Source organism: Melopsittacus undulatus, chromosome 2 (assembly GCF_012275295.1).
Source record: "Melopsittacus undulatus isolate bMelUnd1 chromosome 2, bMelUnd1.mat.Z, whole genome shotgun sequence".
Classification (NCBI taxonomy): Eukaryota; Metazoa; Chordata; class Aves; order Psittaciformes; family Psittaculidae; genus Melopsittacus; species Melopsittacus undulatus.
The window spans coordinates 116,600,611-116,621,270 of NC_047528.1; the positions used below are offsets into that span (position 1 = coordinate 116,600,611).

Sequence of the window (20,660 nt, forward strand, 5' to 3'; positions counted from 1 at the left end):
AGGGATGCCCTACAATAGGCCATGTCACCCAAAGCTCTGTCTAGCTGTATATTCATGGGTTTTGGAAGTGTAACAGTTTTATTTGCTTTCACCTTGAGTGTTGGCAATCAGCACTGAGCTATCCAGAGAGCTGAGTCATCCCAGGCTTGTGATCATTTGCAGGTTTTCAGCTTGTGTTATTTTATCTTGTTTATGAAGGGCTGGTTTTTACTTGAAAATATCCAGCAATCATGCTTGTGTGCTTCTACATTTGAGCAGTTATAAGTAGCTTTGTAAACTTACCCATACAAAAGCTTCCTTGATGTCTTCCTCTACCTCTTAATTTATGGAACACACCTGGCCTAATGGATAAATGTTTGGATTCAAAACAAGCAAAATGATCCACATATTCATCCATTATTTTTTCCCATCTTTTCCATGAGTGTGTATGTGCTTTCTTTTAAGAGACATAGCATCTCAAACCTATAATTGCTTTAAATACATTACAGAATACCATTTCATAACAAAACATTCAGAGTGTTCTCCTTGAGTTTTAGTTTAGAACACTGAACTGCTTGAAGCTTAAACAGAACATTTCTCTTGAAGGAGATATGCTGTGTTTCTTTTGATCTTAAGTGGTTTATCATTTTGGGGGACAGGAGGCAAGAATGAATGATTTCAGAACTGACAGACTTGAATTTCAGAGGTAATAAGGATTTTAAAGAATGTTCATTTTACACTGACTGAAACTGTAACTTGGAATTGCCATCTCCTTCATCACAAGCTTCTTTGTATGCAACACGCATATGAAAGGCAAGAATTTAATATTCATCTTCAGATCAGCCAGGGCAGGCTTTGGGCATGACTAAAAAGAGAGCAGGTAAGTGTAACACCTATCCCAGGCTTTTTGCCTTATCTTCTCTCTTCCTCCCAGCAAAGCTAAGAGGAGTCAGTGCCTACAGCCTATATCTACAATGCTGCCTTCTTCCGTGCACCAGACCTGCTGTCTTTCCAATCAGTAGAAAATTACCACTCACTATAATCACAGTTGTATCAGACCAGTAGCCTTCTTTCAAGGGGAAAATCCCTGCTGTTCCCACCCCTCTTATCTCTAGCACCAGAAATACCTCTTTTTTTTCTCTCTTTCTGTAAGTGACAGCGGGGCAGGATTCCTCCCTAATATCTCTTCAGCAAAGTCAGAACACACTGGGAGGAGAATTGCTGAAATTGTTGGGTCAAAATTAAGTTCTTAAAATTACATTTGAAATCTTGGCTCTTGGATCCCAATAGACAATCAACTGTTACCTTTTTCAGTCCCATCTTCTCACTTCTTTTCCCTTAGCTACTAGTGAAACTGCTTTTACATCAAACGAGTCCTTTGGAATCAGAAGCAAAACTGATCTCTGTATATGTTGTCTATGATTTAATACTTTTTAATAACTCACTTTATATGAACTGACAATCCATAAAATGCATTATTTTGGATACTTTTAAAAAGCACCTCATTTTATTATTGTTAGTTTGTCTTACTACAAGAGAAGGAAGTGCAGCCTAGTTCCTCTAGCAGTGTAGAGAAAGAAGTCTTCAGTATGTCAAAATGAGAAAAAAGCACATGGTTCTTTGAAAGTATATTTATAGCAGTGTATTCTATCTGTGCTGCTGGAGGAGTCAGGAATATGAGTCTGTGCAGTCTATACATGTTTGAGTTGCTCTTTCATTTGTTTCAGTTCTGTTTCCGAATCAGGAAGCCAGAAGATAGTAACTGCAATACATGCTGGCATGTGTAAATGTGGTAGCTGACAGAAGAAAGACTGTTTTAGACATGGGTAGTGAAGTCTGAGGATGGTTTTAAAATGAGATTTCAGAATGCAAAACCAGCAGGTGTATGATAAGATTTATTGTAACAAATTGTTTCTGTTTTAATGGCCAGCAAAAAGACATGTAAGGCTGTGCTGTGGTCAAGAACAACAGGGACCACTGCTCTAAGTAACTGGGAATGCAAGGTCTGACCATCACAACATCCCCTGTCCCCAAGGCAGCTGCTCTCTAGCTTGTTTCCTGACATAGTTAACAATAGCCTCAGGCTTGCTGTACTTTATGCTAGAGGGTTTTGGCATCTCCTTCCTACATCTCTGAAGGTTGTTATAGCAGCACCTCCCAAGTTCTCATGCCAACAGGGTACAGAGGACCCAGCTGATGTGGCCTTTTTGTAACAGGCTTCTCAGAGGACTGTAAGGAAATCAGACCTATCTCTAAACATATAGGGATGCCATCCTTGTGTCATCAAGGCATTGTGAGGGTAAACATATTGGGGCATTGCAAGTCTTCATTACTTAAATAAGGAAGCTTTGGTGGATAGGAAGTTATCTCACTCTTCCTTATTAACAGGTGGAACCTACATGAAACACAGATAATGTTCTTTTGGTTAGTGATATTAGTGATGTTGCCTAGGTAACAATTTCAAGCAGCAGTGAGGACTGTGTAAGTTTGGAAGCTTGTCTCTTTAATGATTTCCTATTATATACAAGAAATTCATTTTTTTTAAGTCCATATACTAAAATAAAAACTGTAGATCTGTAGAATTATATGATCAAAATAGCATATATATCTAGGCAGGAAAGGAAAGAAGGTGCATTATAGCTGTATGGAACAGATTTTAGTTATGACCAAACCTTGCTTCTAATGATGAAACTCATTTTCTTGTTTTGCAGCTTGCAGGCCTGGATTCTATAAAGCATTTGCTGGGAATGTAAAGTGCTCCAAGTGCCCTCCACATAGTCTGACTTACGTAGAAGCAACTTCTGTCTGTCAGTGTGAGAAAGGTTACTTCAGAGCTGAGAAGGACCCACCAACTATGGCATGTACCCGTAAGTCAGAGCAGCACAGTCTGCAGTTCTCTTCTCCTGTGCCTTATTTATTTAGTCTTGTATGTTAAAAAAGTCCCATGAATTTGTGTATTTTGTGAAGAATTCCATTCAAGAGAACCAATAGAGATTTTTAAAATCAAAATTCAGTGTGTTTCTGTGTAGTGTAGATATCCCTAAAAACACTCACATGTTTTTTAGGTTGGTGACTTTTTAACTTGTGGTTCTGAGAGATAATACAAGGTGTGTAAGCATTGTCACGTGCATGAGGCTTAACTACCAGTATGTATTTTAAATGCATAAAAATATGCCTATACAAAAACTTTTCAAAACCTGAGGAGTTATGTAAAAGAAAAAAAAATGATGTGACTCTGCTGTCTCCCTGGTTTTAAATTAGAATTAGAAAGCAAATATCCCAGCATGATCAGATCAAAACTAAGATCTCTAAGAAAGACAAGAAAATCATAGAATCATGGAATCAGCCAGGTTGGAAAAGATGTTTAAGCTCATCCAGTCCAACCTTTACCCTAGCACTGCCAAGGCCACCACTAACGGGTGTCACTGAGGCCTCATCTACGCCCTGTGTGAACCCTTGCAGGGCTGGTTGAGCAAGTGCAGGTTGAGGCCATTACCTCTTGTCCCATCCCTTGTTCCTTGGGAGCAGAGCCCAGCCCCTCCTGGCTCCATTCTCCTGTCAGGCACTTGTAGGGAGCAATAAGGTCCCCCTGAGCCTTCTCTTCTCCAGACTGAACCCCCCAGGTCCCTCAGCTGTTCCCCATCACACTGTGCTCCAGGCCCTGCACCAGCTCCATTGCCCTTCCCTGGCCCCGCTCCAGCACCTCAGCGCCTCCCTTGTCGTGAGGCGCCCAGAGCTGGACACAGGATTCGAGGTGCGGCCTCACCAGTGCCCAGCGCAGGGGCACAATCCCTGCCCTGTCCCTGCTGCCGCACTGGTGCTGATCCAGACCATGATGCTGGTGGCTTCCTGGCTGCCTGGGCACAAGCTGCTTGTGCTCAGTTCCATCAATCAGCACCCACAGCTCCTTTCCTATGACCAGTTTCCCGCCGCTCATCCTCAGGCCTGGAGCGTTGAGGGGGTTGTTGTGGCGCCAAGTGCAGGAGCCGGCATTTTGCCTTCTTGAACCTCATCCCAATGGCCACAGCCCATGGATGCAGCTTGTCCAGATCCCTCTGCAGAGCTTCCTACCCTCCAGCAGATCAACACTCCCATCTGATTTAGTGTCATCTGCAAATTTGCACATCCCAGCAAGGAGCAGTATAGACCAATATAGGCCGCTAAGGCCTACCTAGCTTTTGACTAACCTAAATTTGACATTAAGACAAAACTGATGCCCAGCAATCTAGAGGCAGAAATTCTGAGGTAAGATTTTTATTACTTTGATCAATATGCTCATGTCTAGAAACATACAGCATAAATATTCTCTTTACATAATAAAATATTCCTCATAGGTTTTCAGTCATGGTTCATTGCTCACTGGGATTCATTTATTGATCATAAAGCAGCTATACCCGTTTAATCTCAAAACTGGGAACACCAGCATTGAAAAATCTGTGGGTAAAATACTCTGTCTACCCATAAAATGCTATAATTTAATAAAAATGATTAACAGCTATTGGAAAATTCTCCGAGATATACCTAGTTTTCTGTCTAGTGTTCTGTTAGCTCTTCTGGTGGAGGATTTGATTCTAGCACATTTTGTGCCACAGTTCTTTTGTTAACAGAATTCTATAAAAAATGACATGGCAAACAAAGTTTACAAAGAGCTTGAAAGATAAAACCATAAAGACAAAGTACTGTTGCAATAGGTGATTTACAAAGTCATAGGTAGTCTGTAGTCCTGAGGTGATTATACAGACCAAGACATTGTCCATCTCCTGATAGCCACTAAAATTGGTGTTCCTCAGATCCAGAGTACTTAGCAGAAAGTTGTCTAATCTAACCAAAGGGTTTTCAGAGGGGAAGTGTGTCAGCCTCCAGCTCCTTAAGGGAGTATAGGGTTCAGAGAGGCACCCCAATCCAATCTGCTGTCAGCTCGTTCTGGAGCAAGGCACATCTTTTTGCATGAAATATGTAAGGGAATAAGCAGTCCTGTTCCAGACTTTCTGCAGGAAAATGATGATTACAGATAATTCCACTCAAATGAGTGCTCCAAGCACAGGCCATTAAAAACTTACCCTCAGGACTGATATACATCCCAGGCACTCTTGACAGTTTCATGCTTAGAAAGATAGTTTGATGTGTTATGCAAATGTGCTTCATATTATTTATAAGTCACTGACTTTTCATCTCCAAAAGACAGTTCTTCTCTGAAAAAATTACCTGTACATGGCATTATGTTTCCATAATTACCTTTCAGAGCACAGTTTTAAGCCCTGCTACCCATTAGTATTGATAAGGTAGGGAGGAGTATAAGAGCCCTGTGGCACCAGGGAATAGGTATCTACAACACCGTGGTGCTTTCTCAAAGCAAGCAGGGTGCTGAGAACTGCTTTGGCTTAAAACTGTCAGGGAAGACTTGGTGCCAGATGTGTCTTTTCCTGCTGAGGAGGTCAGCCAAAGCAATCGAGTGAGGGCAGGGAAGAAATCAGCCACAACAGGAGTACCAGTGCCCCATCTCACCCTAATTTGGGACAAATAAGAAAGAAAAGAGGCTGTGAACCACATCCCAGTGTCTGCTTTGCTCTTGATTCAGGGTCTCCATGCATTGCCTCTTATTCAGTCTAGACTGCAACATAGCAGTACTGCATTGACTGTAACAGCAGATGTATTCATCTTATACCTATAATGATGATTATTTCACTAATTGTCAGCTCTGCAAATGACACTGACACTCATGACAGGCAAACTGCATTCGTATCTTCTTGCGCATCATCAGTAATGAAGAGTCTGCAGGCCAAATTATTCCCTAAGTGATATCTTTAGCCCCACTGCTTTCAAATTATGCTCTCAGTTATTAAAATTATGTTTCTGTCATGAATACAACCTCACTGCCTTTGGTGAATGTGTGCAGATGTGGCTAATTTAAATTTAATAAACAAAGATACGGATATGAGTGGAATTTAGATTGTTCCTTCTAAACTGACATGTTTTACTGTAATAAAAGGATTTGAAAAGTTAGGGGGAAAAACAAGCCAATTTGACTAAATAGAAAAGGCTGTGCAGTAAGAAAATGCCTTTCCTACATAACCACTTTCAGGGCAGATCTGCCCCTATATTTGTACATTTGTATTCTGACGTGTGACATCTGACAGAAGAGATTAGAAACTTCTCTTGTGTTGGATGAAGCAAAGAATGAATAGTGAATTCCCCTCACACATTTATTCATATTCCAACCTTTTGAACCAACCATATTAATACCTATTTTATTTGCTTCCCCAAGTTCTGCAAAGAAATAGGTCTAAGATAGGTAGATATTCTATTTTCTTCCTCTTTTCATTCCTGTATGGCGTCAGACAGTATTCCTCACTCCAGAATTTTTTGTCAGTGGAAAACTTGCATATGCAGCATTGTGGAAAATAAAGACCTTGATTTAAGAGACTGAAATTAAAGAGTATAGCTTCCAGCATCCACTTTTTTCAAGATGAGCTTCAAATCTAATTTCATTAATTCTGTGAAAGTGCACACTGTATGCTTTTCCAGAATTGAACATTTCCCGTTTTGTAAAAGAAGAGTGTGCACTTTGCAGAAAAGCATAATAGAAATCCAATTTTAATAAGAGGAATGAAAATTACATTAGGATACATAGTTAATCACTTTCTCCTAGCCTTTTTCCATTTGATTGGCATCTCTTATCAGTCTCTTGCTGCTACTCTTTCTCCTTATTTCTTTGCCATATGTGAGTACTCTATCAGTGATCTCTCTGCATACACAGTGAGCAACAAATAGCATCATATCTAATCCCCTGTCTGATTACTCTGTACGTAAACTCTAACATTTCCCACTATAATGTAATTGGATAAATTGATCCCTCTTTTCAAGATCAAAGGCAGGCAAGCAGGCTTATATTGGGTGTCTCAATGCATCTCTCCATGTTATGCTCAAAACAGTTTTGAACCTGACAAACTGGTGTTCTGTTCAGTAAAGTCTGCCACAAACTACGTCCTCTAATGTTGAGTCAACGCTGTATTCCAGCAGCAAAATCAAGCAACATGCTTGAAGTCTTTGGCTGTACTGCCTCTATTGTTACTTTTATATATATGTAAAAGTTATATATATACTTGTTTGCAATTTACCATTACACACAGATTTGGACTGTTGGTTTGCAGTCACTATCTTTCATTCATCGCAGAAAAATAATAGGTTATTGTGAAAAGAAAAAATCTAATACAGCATTCTACATCAAGTGACACTGCATATTTATGTTTTTATATATGTGTAGGCTTATAAAAAAGCAACTATGAACTCAAGAGGCACAGCCAGATGCTGTTTCTGAGTATTCTCAGAAGACAGCGGTTAATTTTGGCCTTTTACTTTGAATTCAGCAGTCAAATAATACACACATTGAGTCCAGTAGCTTGTGACAGACGTTTCTCAGTTAAACAACAACAAAGTTGTTTCTAGTCATCACTCTGTAGTGTTTAAAATACTACATTGTCCTCACTAGACTTCTGCAGCATTGGGTTTGCTTTTCTCTCCTTCCATAAAGGGCAAAATGCATTTCACAGAGGGAGAGGATATGCAAAGAAAGATGAGGTGTGAAGCACTGCATGAGGCATAAAGGCAGCCCTGCTGCTTTTGCAGTGGGCCTGCTTCTCCATAAGACATCAATGCCAGTCTGCTCTCCAGAGATTGTAGAAACACTTCCTACATTATAATGTGTAAATGAAGCAAAAGGCTGCTAGCACTCAGGCTGTGTTTCATCTAAGAAGCAGAAGGGCTGCATTATTTTAATGCTCATCCACCTGAACTATTTTGCGCTTTTGCATAAAATGCAAAGTCATGAGTTTTACTGTGAGGAAAGGAGCCATCATTTTTACCAATATACTTGTTTTCGTTACAAATCAATATAAGGAAATCCCTGAGAGCTTCGCACACAGATGTCTGCAGAAGGGTCGTTGCTGCCAAGTCTTTCCAATGTGTCACATAATCTTTGTATAATTTATAAATGATAACAAAGCAATCAGGCCACATTCATAAAAGCCCAGTGACACATAATTTAGCTGAATCTGAGGATTAGAATTAATTGTCTCTCTTTGTTCCAAGTTCTAAATCTTAGTAAATGATTCACTGCATGTCATTACAGCTTAATATTTGCATGAAATCACAGTTTAACTGGCATAATTTAACAGCAATTAAAAAGCTATTTAATCGTCATGCAAATTGGCAAGAGGGGCCTTGAGTATGAAATGTGTCACAGGTTTTTTTTCAGTATTTGCAAGCGGACAATCATATACTTTCAGACACCAGTAATGTAATTGTTGTTTTCCCTGTTCTTTGAAATGGGAATGTACAATAACTCATGTTTTCTCTTTACATTTGAGGATTACGTCCCAAATCATTAATATAAGAACCTTCACGCTCCAGTGCAGCTAAAAAATGCAGGTTTTAAAAAGTGTATTTTATCTGTTGTATTGATGCAATCTGCGTACAGTACAGATAAAACTCTTCTCTTGCCTGGATTCACACTGATTCCTACTTTGGCCTGACAAAGTTGAAGGAGTAACTTTAAGAAAAAATGAGCCGTGATGACCCATTGTCCTAATATCTATAGTTTATGTAGGATTAAATTTAAGCCCTTTTAAAACATTGGCTCCAGTTCTTCAAGCAATTACACACATGCTTAGTTTTAAGTGCATGAGTATTACCAATTATTTCAAGGGGATTACTGATCCGCTTAAAGTTATGCACATATGTAAGTGCAATTAAGGCTCATCCTCCATATCCTAAAACTCTTCATTGCTTTTAACAGTGGGAATTTGTTAAGACCAGTCATTATTTAATTCTCACAGCATGTTTTTAGAAGAAACATAATTATTCCTGCCTTCCACACGTAATTAATAAGAACTGAAGCTGAAGTAATCAGCTTATTCTGATCTCAGGACTGTTTTCCAGAGTAGCAAGAACAATAATTTTCTGGGAAGTTTAGAGGTTTTGTCAATCTGAGACACTCTTAAGGTTGTAAGGGGCTTTTGGACCACATCAGCATCTGGAAGGCTGTTTTCCACACCACTGGAAAATGATGTATCAATATAATAAGCCTTTGTTAACAAGCTGCATTTATATAAATAATTATATATTACAGTATTTCAAATGCTTCAGTGTTAGATTTATCCCAAGGTCACAATAAAAGATCAGGAAGGAAATACTCAACATATTATCTGTGATTGTAACAATTCCAAATTGTAATTTTTCATCTGACAGGTTCCAGAAATATCAATCCTCAGTACAAATGAACCACAGATGAGCTAAATGATTCCTTGATACAGGGAAAAATAACGGGTCTTTCCAGGGATTTTTAGCTGCTAACTCTAAACTCTGCACACACAGAAATAGGAATAAATAATCATACATTCAAAATAGTTTGAACTTTCTTGACTAGTAAAAAATGTAAAGCAACAACATTTCCAGTTATTTTAATGATCAAGTGCTTGAAATCCAGCAGCTAACTCATCATTACTTTAGGGCAAAAGTAATTTTAGTGAAAACATAGCCCCAGTTACTTCAAGTTACAAATAAATACAGGAAAGGAAAAAGTAACTCAAATGTTCAACTACAGTTCACATAAAATGCTAACATTTGTTAGTTCACATTATCCCTCTCACAGCAGGCAAACTTTTTTTTCCCTTTGTAAGCGTTCTAACTTTTATACCCACATTTATGCCACATAGAAAGCTGAGAGCATCACTTAAAAATTACAGCTGTTGGTGAACAGTGACTTTTTTTCCCTGCAACTATTACTGCCTCTATCCTTCATTAAGGTTGTTACTCATTTTTGCTGCTATGTGTAGGTACAATTCTATAGATCCTTACTGATGTATATTTTATTAGTAAAATGTAAGATATGGTAATGTTTTCTGTTAAAGTATGGTGCTGTTTAGTATTCAGGGTCATCTTCAAAAATGAAGAACTTAAATAAATGGATTTATTTCAGTTGTAGTTGCATGTTTCAGAAACATTTGTGGGCTTGATTTTGTAAATCACTACTTCTTTTTTGGTCAAGTAAATAGCTAAAAGTTCAAACAATCAAACCAGCTCATCGGTACCTCTGCTGTAGCAATTGCAGATTTAAAGACGAAAGAAATAGTGATTTTCAAATGAATTATTTGAAAAAAGTAGGTTTGTTGGTTTTCAGTTTTTTTCCTGAGATGTCAGATCCTGATTTCTGTATGAAATGTTATGAGGAGCTTTGATATTTTGATGTCCTTCCTAATGCAAAGTTCTGACCATTTATCTGACCATCCTTTGGGCATAAGGTCTTGCCTTCATGCTATAAATTGTGGAGTTGGAATTTACAAGCGTGTTGATCAATATTATTGTCTGTTTGTTTAGTTCTCCTCTCATTGTCTCACAGTTTTTATGAAGTATATTGTGATATTTTAACCATCTAACTCTCAGATTTACTGTGCTCTTCAATTTGTTGGGTGAAATGCATTCTGTGTAAGAATTGGCTAATGCCATTTGCAGATGTTTCACACAGTCTTTCAGTCTGCTTAAGAGGCCCTGAAGTAATGAAAAGCTAACTCAAAATGTGAACAGTATCTCTTAAGTCTTGCTGACAAGTTATAAATCATGAAAAGCTACAAAGCAAGATGGAAGCTTTCAAAGTTCTGCTAACCATTGCCAAAGCAATCCATGTGCACTGTGATTTTTATGTTGAGAGCTGGAATAGAATGCTTTTTCAACTCATTCCGCTCAAAAGCCCCCAGAGATCACCAGTTGAGTTTAACAGTCATTTTGTATATACCAAAGCCTGCAGTCTAAGGTCTTTCATTTTGCCAAATGGGTGTTTCTTACATGATTTTTATGGACATATTTGGGACTGTATACAAATTGTTTTTTAAAACCATGTGTCTCTAAGTGCTTGGTTGAAGTGTCTGAAGTGGAAGAAGAAGAATATAATGAGAAATGGAAAAGTTCTTCATCATACTGTTGAAGCTGATATATAGTAATCTGCACAGTAAATCAGCATAACAGCTTAAAACTGGTTGGACATGCATTGCCTGTTGTGGGAACCATGGCAAATGGGTCAGTTGTGCTTCAGCTGACAGTACATAGAGAGCTTTACCACCTGCTTGCTAGCTGAGTGCTTTCCTATAGCCTGCAGGCTGCAACTGTTTTTGCATCCCTCTCCAGAGTCTTTAGGAATTAGTTTTATTCCCACTTCGTGGCCATCCCGTTAGACCTTTAACTTGCAAGGCTGATGTCTTCACTGCTACACTGATGCTGATGAGGTGACAGGTGGGAAAGAAAAAAACTTGTAAACTGTCTCTTGTGCCTAATAGTCTTGGCTTGATGCCATCCAACTTTGTTAATAAACAGCAGCAAAGAAATCCCTGGGGATAAGCAGTGAAGGACAGGAAAAATATCTGGCACTGCAGAACTAATACAAACAATTTTATCTCTGGTAGTTATTCCAAAGCTGTTATTTATTTATTATTCAATTTGACTCTTTTAAAACATCAAAGACTATAAGCATCAGGAAAGCCTACGTTCCTAGACATAACATAAGGAAGTCAATTTTATGGTTAAAGCTCTGCCAGTATCCCACAAGATCATGAGCTATTTAGTGCAAATTTGTGTTATTGAGTCTAGGTTTGACATTCCCAAGTCACTTTAATGTTGCCTTAAATTATTTCAGTGTTAATTTATTTAGATTATTCAGCTTTTTCTGATTTCACCCATTTATTATTCCTGCTTAATTTTCAAGGATTTTACATTCAGTTGGTTACTGATACATAACTCTTGTAGCTTCCATTTGCAAATAAATGCCTTAAGACCAATATATTTTTGTGGTTTCTTTTATCTGTTTATCTATTTATTCATTCTCTCCAAATTAGACAACTGTCACTTACTGGGCTTTCCCCTCCTTCTCCGCAGGGCCACCTTCTGCTCCAAGGAATGTGATTTTTAACATTAATGAAACAGCTCTCATGTTGGAATGGAGCCCCCCAAGTGATACTGGAGGAAGAAAAGATCTCACTTACAGTGTCATCTGTAAGAAATGTGGGTCTGATGCCAGCCAGTGTGAGATCTGTGGCGGAGGTATCCGTTTCATCCCCAGGCACACAGGTCTCATCAACTCCTCTGTGACAGTGCTTGACTTTGTGTCGCACGTGAACTACACCTTTGAAATAGAAGCCATGAATGGTGTCTCAGAGCTGAGTTTCTCTCCCAAGCAGTTCACAGCTATCACGATTACCACAGACCAAGATGGTAAGTACCAGCACTGTATGTCTGTTACTGTGCCCCTGTCATCTATACACGTCTAAGAGGGATCATTTTGTTTCTTGGAAGTCTGGGTCAGCAAGTTAGGATGTTTTGCAGATAGCTAAGTGGTATTAAGTGCTTTTTGTGAGGACTTTCAGCTTCTGCTGATGAGGGCATTAAATGCTTTTGGCTCTTGGCCTTGACCCCATTACACAGGGCACGAAAATATACCTTCCTGTTTAAAATTAAGTGCAAGCTTTAATTACCTGAGACTAACTGTATTAGTGGTTCATCATAACTGGATTCTGCATCTGGTTCTTTTCCATGTTTTTCCTTACTATTTTAGTATTGAAAGAATAAAACACTATAGTATCCATTATAGCTTCAGAATTCAAAGGTGAAATGAAAGTGAACTCACTTCCTTTGGTATCCATGTTTCATAGTACTAATACAGCATGCTTCATTGTAAGGTATTTCAGCATCCATATGAACCATTTCCTTATGTGAGGTATCCTAACAGATTTTCTTGTTTCTTTAATTGTCAACTTTGTATTATTGTTTTTGAGCTATTTTTTTCCTGCAATTTCAGTTCAAATTCATGTCTAAGGTCAACTTTTATGAGAAGCATGGGAAATTAAGAGCTCTATGTTTTTGTTTATTTCTGCAACCTTTTCCATGTTTAGAAATGCTTGCTATGCCAGGAAACAGCATTGTAGCTTACCAACAAAGCAATCTATATAGCAGTGTTATCTTCTGGCTTGTGTTACTGTAGATGAGAAGGCTATTTCAAAACGATCCCTTGCTGACATTTGTTCCAGAAATGTTTTTCACCTACTGTGCAGTGACATTGCGACTGTAGCTGAAGTGTTTAATGTAGAACAGGAACCAAACTGGTAAAACTACCGTTTTAAGTCAAAGACCTTTAATAATATGAAAGCATTTAGTAAAATTGCTAATGTTCAGGAGGATAGTGTTATGTTTCACTTGTAGGAAGGCCCTAGGTTCTTTCACTGATGAGGCTAGCAAAAATCTACTTACCTGTTTATTTAGGGCAAGTAGTTGTGTTGATGAGTAAGTAATTACTTGTTTGCCTTTGGGTATACAAAAATTAACAGCTTGCTGTGATGATGATAATGACAGTAATGATAATACTAATAATATTCATTAAACTGACTGAGGAGAAGCACAGAAACTACTGACTCATTGTTCATGTGAGGATAGTAAGAGAAAGACTAATTTTATAAGATGCCTAAAATTATATATGCCTTGCACCAAGAATTGCCTTAAGCTCTAAGGCTATTATGTATCATGTTGTGAATCTGTATTTCCCTTTCCCTTTCTCATTAAAGGAAAAAAAACAAACCATGGTACTAGAAAGTACTGCAATGTATATTTACTTTTAGATGTTTTGTTATATGGTATTAAAGGCAAGTCACCAAGCATGCACAGGTGGAGGTCACCAGAGATACGGTTTGATTTTAGACTGGCTAACAGCTGCGTGAGCACAGTTTATGATGTGTATTTAAGTGGTGGGCTTTTACAAAATAATATGCCTTTTCCTGTTGCCTGTTCCTGGTTTAAGGATATAGATTTTCACTGCAGTTTACTCAAAACAGGGAAAAGACCAATCTTTCGATGATTTGTGACACACTGACAGTAAACTCTCGAGTGTAAACTTCTTACATTTCCTATAATAATTCTAACATTACTAAAAATGCTGTTGGAAGGGCGTCAGAGAATTTAAGACCAGACTTCCAGAATATCTGTCAGTTTATTTGGATAGAAATAGAGAGCTCTGCAAGAGAAAGCATTGCAATAAGTGAAATGGAGGCATCTATAAAATGCTATAAAGATAAAACCATTTTTTTAGGCTTACAAACAGGGTGGTTGTATAAAATTGTAAGCACTGTAACTATATATTTAGCAGCAAAAACGGAAAAGATAATGTCATATGAAATATGGAAAATGATTAATGGTGTTTTCATTGACAGAAATTATTGAGAGGACAGTAAACGTTTTTGTGAGTTACTTTTAGTCATAAATAAGTGACAGAAAAAACTAGGGCATCTAACCTCAGAAAAGGAAGCTGTAGAACTAAGGCTTCAGAACATTGCAGAGATTTTACTGATGTTTATAAATCACTTTGAAGTTCTTAGATAAAAGCATTTGTGACCTTTTTTATTTTTATTGTTAGTCAGCTATCAGTAAAATTTTATAGTTTTGCTTTTGCCGTATTTATCAAAAATACTAACTAATTGCTTCTACATTGCATTTCTTTTTCTATCTATGCCACCAAACAGTAAATTCACTATTACAATCTTTCCTTTTAATTACACTGAAAGGGACAGTACTTATTGCATGGTGCTTCCGGTTTGCACACATGTTTATAGAAAACAAAGATCCAAGATTATACACCTGATGGACTGTAGTGATAGGACAAGGGGTAACGGGTTCAAACTTGAACAGAGGAAGTTTAGATTGGATATAAGGAGGAAGTTCTTTACTGTTAGGGTGGTGAGGTACTGGAATGGGTTACCCAGGGAAGCTGTGACTGCTCCATCCCTGGCAGTGTTCAAGGCCAGGTTGGATGAAGGCTTGGGTGACATGGTCTAGTGTGAGGTGTCCCTGCCCATGGCAGGGGGGGGTGGAACTGTATGATCTTCAGGTCCTTTCCAACCCTAACTATTCTATGGTTCTATGATGTGACAATAAATCAAAAACATATTAATGTGTGCAAGGACTACATTACCAGAAGTTCAGACATATTGCTTTAAACCAAATTTTCTCTTTTGATTTGTGGCTAATATGGAAGATTTAGATCTCTAATAAATTGTACCTGCACAACATATTTATCCCGTGTTAATACTACCTTCTTATATGCAATTTTTTGTTACATACTGTTTTGATGGTTTTGGTATCCACACTGCATGAAGTGCTAGACCTCTTTGAAATATATCAGTCTTCAAAAATATATAAAATCTTCAATTGTTGTATCTCTGTTAAGAATATAGAACAATATCTTCAGCTGCTGTAAATCCAGCCCATCCTGTTAGCGACATGAATTTATAGTAGCTGAGAAACTAGCATTTTATTTTGTGGAGCATGTTGGATTTACTTTCCTCTAGTGGCCCTTTCTTTTTGATGGTTTACGTGAAATTAACAGATTCTTCTTTAAACGTGCAAGTTTTTCTTTCTCTCTTTGGAGAAGATACTGCTGTTGGCATTCTGCTGAATAAAGTAATGCAGTGGAGAGTACTGTAGACATCCACAGGAACTGAAGAATTGTTCTACCATAGGTAGTGAGTGGAGTAGTCTGAGAGCATCAAAGAGGGAGAATATTTGCTGACAGCAGAAGTTAACTAATTCAAAAGTAATTAAGGCTCATCTTTATGCACAGAGCTCTACCGCAACTAATATTAAAACTTAACTGCCTCCTCATGCAATCACCAGCATCAACAAAATTAAGTTAACTGCTCAGCTCTGACAATGAGAAGCAGCAGACTAAAGGAAAGTAACACTTTGAAAAGGCTTTGCAAACTGCATTCAGTTTGAAAATTGATGACTAAGGCATTACCAGACCTGATCAAGTACTGAAAAAGAAGGGTGGGTTAGGGACACGTTAGAAAGTGTAGATGCTGCAGATGGAGAGATGAGGGAAGGAAGCTGTATTCTACTTCTGTGTGGCTTTTTTGCAGAATATGTTGAGATACCAAAATAATAATGACTTTAAATTCAGATAAATGGACAGATAAACATGAAGTTTTGCTCTGAAAAGCACTTAAGCAAAGTCCCTATTCAAGGAAGAACATCAGTGCATATTAAGTGTTTTCCCAAAACACTGCTAAAAGAACCTGAAAACAACTGAAAGGTAAAACATGTTTTTTGAAAATAATAATCAAAAATGTTTAACAATACTGTTGTTCAGAAAAGTGCTTGGAAGCCTTTTCTTTGTGGGAGCAAGAAAGTTTTATAAGGCAGTAAATATGCTGAGTATGAAGTAGTTGTGCTCCATCGACTTTAAATCATTGTGTGAAGAAGCAGAGAATTATGTGCTGACTTGTAATTTCTGTTTCTCTTTTGACTAATGGAAGGAAGAGACACCTCACTATTTAACTTTCTTAGCATGCCTTGGAGTCTACATTGCCAAAAAATAATTCAGAACTACTTGAGGTTTTTCATGCATAATTAAAGCAGCAAGTAATGAATAATTAAGCAAAACTGAACTTAAAACAATAGTTCCTGTTTCCAAATAATAGTCCACATAAGCATTCACCCAGTGGATATTCATATGTTCTATTCCTTGAGAACAGAGGGGTTTTTAACATTATACTATGCAGGGCAGTAAGAGAGTCATGAGACATCCTTAGTACGTGATTATGCAGACAGACATATGGAGACAGCCTGCTCCATTCAGTCCACCATTTCAACTGCATCCCTGAGGAGTGGCACTCCAAAGCTATAGTGTTTCCCTGACTGAATATGTTCCTCATTGTCTGGTCTGCATCTTCAGTGTTTCATGTTCCTCCTGTGGGACTCCATGCTGGCAGCCCTGAGCTCACATTTCACCTGCAAGTCCCACAGCAGTGACCTCCCCTAAATCACAGTCCAGCCATGGGACACTTTGCATGCATTGCTATGCATGTCTTTCCTGCCTTGGTGGAAAGTTTACACTAGAAGAATGCTCCTCCTGTCACTGCATCCCAGAAATCTCATTTTCTCCCTCCTCAGTTCTGCAGTTTGGGAGTGACTGGTCCCCATGACATCAAAGACCTTGTTCCAGTGGACAAGGCTTGAGGCATGAGAGACTTCGCTATGTGAGGGCACACACCCTATCACTATATTAAAGACCTGTCTAGTTTTGCTGTGTCTGTCTGTAGTTGGCACCCTGTGACTAGCTGACATTTTCAGGCAGACTCTGAAACTGTAAATCTGCCAGGATTCCTTTGTCTAATACATTTTATTTTGTGTAAGTCATAGGCAGACATATGCTAAGTGATGTTTCCTAATCTGATGGTAAAATCCTTCCAGTTTCTGAAAGGGATTGCCTTTCATTTAATTCCTGTTTCCAAATAAATTGCAGCAAATTTATTGTTCCTAGTACAAGTGGCTCCTCAGACATACTTGTAGCCCAGTGTGGATGGTGTGTAGCAAAAGCAACTTCTTACCACTCTCTTAGAGCTGTGGAACTAAGGAATTCACGGGAGGATTTCAGTATCTCTTCCAGGAATAAGCATGATCATCACCGTGAATTAATACATTATAATAAAAATGCAGATGATGTAAGTTGTTAAGAGCCCCATCCAACTGTCAGAAAAGTGTCTAATTGTCACTACCAGGACAGTTTATCTGGACTAATACTTCTGGCTGATGACAGTATAGTTTCAGGATGCTCCCTGGAGTGGCAGGGGAATTCCCTGTTTGCTCATTCTGAGTTGCTTCCCACAGTAGCATCTGACTTTCACTGTAATAAAAGTCAGTTTTCCCTTTTTCCCTAATACTCAAATCTCTAGAGATGCGGTTGTCCTTTGTAACTTAAAAGTCAAGAAAGCTTGTCTTTTCATAATGACATGTTGAAGCCCTTTGAACCGTCTTCCAAACTGCTTATATTAAGGGTTTATAAATCTAAAGGTACAGCTATTTCTAACCACTGTTCAGATGGAATATCAGGTTGCATAAAAGCCTGCTACCTCCCCTATGAAGGCAGGCTGAGAAAGTTGGGGCTGTTCAGCCTGGAGAAGATTAGCATTATGCAATGAATATTCAGGCAAGTGTGTTAAACTATACGAATGTGTATACATATTTATGTCAGTGAATGTCAGAAATTAAGCATTTACAGTTGGAAAAAAACCCACAAGGCAAAAATGCTCTATCTCAGTTTTCAGACTTGTTCAAGTAACATTCTGCTGAGCACTCTTCAGGTCTGCCAAAATTCAAAGTTTCGAGGGTAAAGTTTGTGCAGCCCAGTTATCACCCACATATTTTTATCTGCTGATGACCTCTATACATTTAAACTACTTTTTGCTGATGTTTCTTCACACATACGCCTGATTACTGCACAGTGATCATTGGTGAAAAATGGCTTTAACACAGCCTTGATTTATATCCTGAAGATTTTTTAAATATTTATAAATTTTCTTTAACAAATATGTTCATTTTTTCTGGTAGATATTGATGTTCAGTCATTTCTTTAATGCAGGAGAAGTCAGCCTCTCTACATTCACTTTTTTTTCTCGTTCCCCAGTATTACCCATGGAGCTAGTCAGAATGTGTTCCCTAAGTTATGCAATATGAGGAAAATAAAATGGAATTCTAATTTCAAGGAGGAGTGGAAGGAGGTTAATCAATACTGTGCTTTTACAATAACATACCTACCAGCGGTCTTTCAGTCTTTATAATAGATTCCTTCACTGCATGACACCCTATTATTTATAACCATCAGCAATTGTGTGACATGCGTTTTCAGCAAGTTTCTGATTTAATTTACAGTAACTAAAGTACCACATCCAAATGCTGCAGCAGTTGTATATTTAATAATAATAGGGTTTTTTTCCATTTGTAAAAATGACATTTGTGGATAAAATGTAAAATAACCATTATGAAACTGGTAGGCAAAAAGCAGTGGTATAAGAAATATGCCTTTATTTTCTTTGTTCTAATTGTATTCAGTTAGCTGCGAAGGGCACTGAGCACATTCTTAAGGCCCCTAAAAATAAGATGTTTATTCATCAACTTTGGTGATTTCAAACAAGCATTTCAAATAAGCTTATTGGCACTATCTGTGTATCACTCAGCTAAGAACGGTGTTAGGATAATCAAGCCCATTTCAGTTAGCTGGAACCTTTCACAGTGAGTGATATATAGTTAGAAGAAACATTATTGACTATTCTACTTAGGGTAGGGTAAGCTATATTTCAGATATAAACTGATTATTTAAGTAATTAGAAACCTCTGCCACAAACGTAAATTGACCAACTTGCAAATTTCTTCAGGGTTACATTAAGAACCTTCGGTTTTCAAAGTTTACCTAAACATTTCTGAAAGCTATTTAATTAAAAAAAACCCAGGCAAACAAACTAAAAGCCAACCACAGCCCTGGTGTTCCCAGTATTGAGCAAGTGAAATGAACACTTCTGTTGCATTCTTAGAAAGAAGAGTGATTTTGGCCAAGGGTAGTAAAGAAAGACATTCATCACAGCTAGTCAGTTTAAACTAGATTGTGTTTGTAGATGTCACGACTTTCATGCAAACCTTCAGGGACCATGCTCAAAATGAAGGACATGGTAAATTACAAACCAGTTCTGCTGATGTTTGCTACGGGGCTTTAGAGCAATTATGTCAGTAGCAAGTTGCTCCAATTAATTTCCTTCTTAAAATGTAGTTTGTTCTTTACACTCAACAATCCTTCTTCTTCCACTGCTGTGACTCTTCCTTATGATTTTCCTTAGGCTCACAGTTTGGAAATAGTTTTCATTTATATATGATAATGTCATTAAGTTGTGCATATTGGAATAAGGTTGAAAAGTGACTCAAAATGACGTAATTTCCTAATCTTCAGAAGCCTGTTTATTTTACACTTCTATTAGCTTCAAGGTGATATTTCTATTCATGCTTATGACTTTTTCTGCCCAGACTAACAATGAGAGACATCTATTTACTATCTTCATATCTGCGTTACATATTGAAATGTTTTCCCACTGTGTTAAAATTTATACTGGGTCTTCCAGTGAACATCTAGTAGAGATTGTTCCTCTGAAAAGATTATACTAGCCAGGATATGCACACTTCATATTTAGTATAGAAATGCATCTTGCCTTTAATAGCCTCTGTTATAAGTGAGCCTTCATATTCTACTCTCAGTGCTAGTCCAACAGATGAAGCAGGGGATGACAACTAGTGTCAAGATTGGCCTCTATATTGGTTGGCCAAAAGTAAAAGAAGGAAAAAAAAAGACACTCTTAATCTGCTAAAACTCATTTCCATCTAGCATGCAATCTTTGATTTCCATTGAGAAGTGATGCTTGTGTATTAAATAGGCGTATTTTTCTTTATCCTCTTTAAGACTTCCCTTAAAACCTTCCCTTAAGCAGGAATATTGTCAGGTATACAAAACATGGCTACAGGTTCTAAAGTGGACTTTTTCAATAAAGACATTTTAAATCAGTTTCATACTTTGTTGACCCTCTGGAGTGCGTGCAGCTAGTTCTGTGAAGGACTAAGTATTCAGAGTATTTTGTGTAAGTTGTTTTCACTTACTAAAGTGACGTGGAAGTTAGCAATCGCTGTACCAGATTCAGGTGCTTGATTTTGCTGTCTACATGTGTAATCAGCAAATTAGAGCAATTTGATAACTATTTCTTCCTTGAATACCAGTGTCATCTTGTGCACTAAATGACCCAGTATTTGAAAACTGAAATTTTAAATCAAGTGTT

The 20,660-nt window shown here is 37.8% G+C and overlaps 1 protein-coding gene across 2 annotated transcripts in view; it reads left to right on the plus strand.

Moving 5' to 3' along the window:
• The window catches only part of EPHA6 (EPH receptor A6), a 436,532-nt gene that overhangs the window by 218,292 nt on the left and 197,580 nt on the right, over positions 1-20,660 (plus strand). For both annotated transcript variants that reach the window (XM_034072841.1, XM_013127941.2), the window contains exons 4-5: positions 2,691-2,846; positions 11,902-12,237. In XM_034072841.1, coding sequence (XP_033928732.1) covers positions 2,691-2,846; positions 11,902-12,237 — 492 coding nt within the window. The remainder of the gene's footprint in view (positions 1-2,690; positions 2,847-11,901; positions 12,238-20,660) is intronic.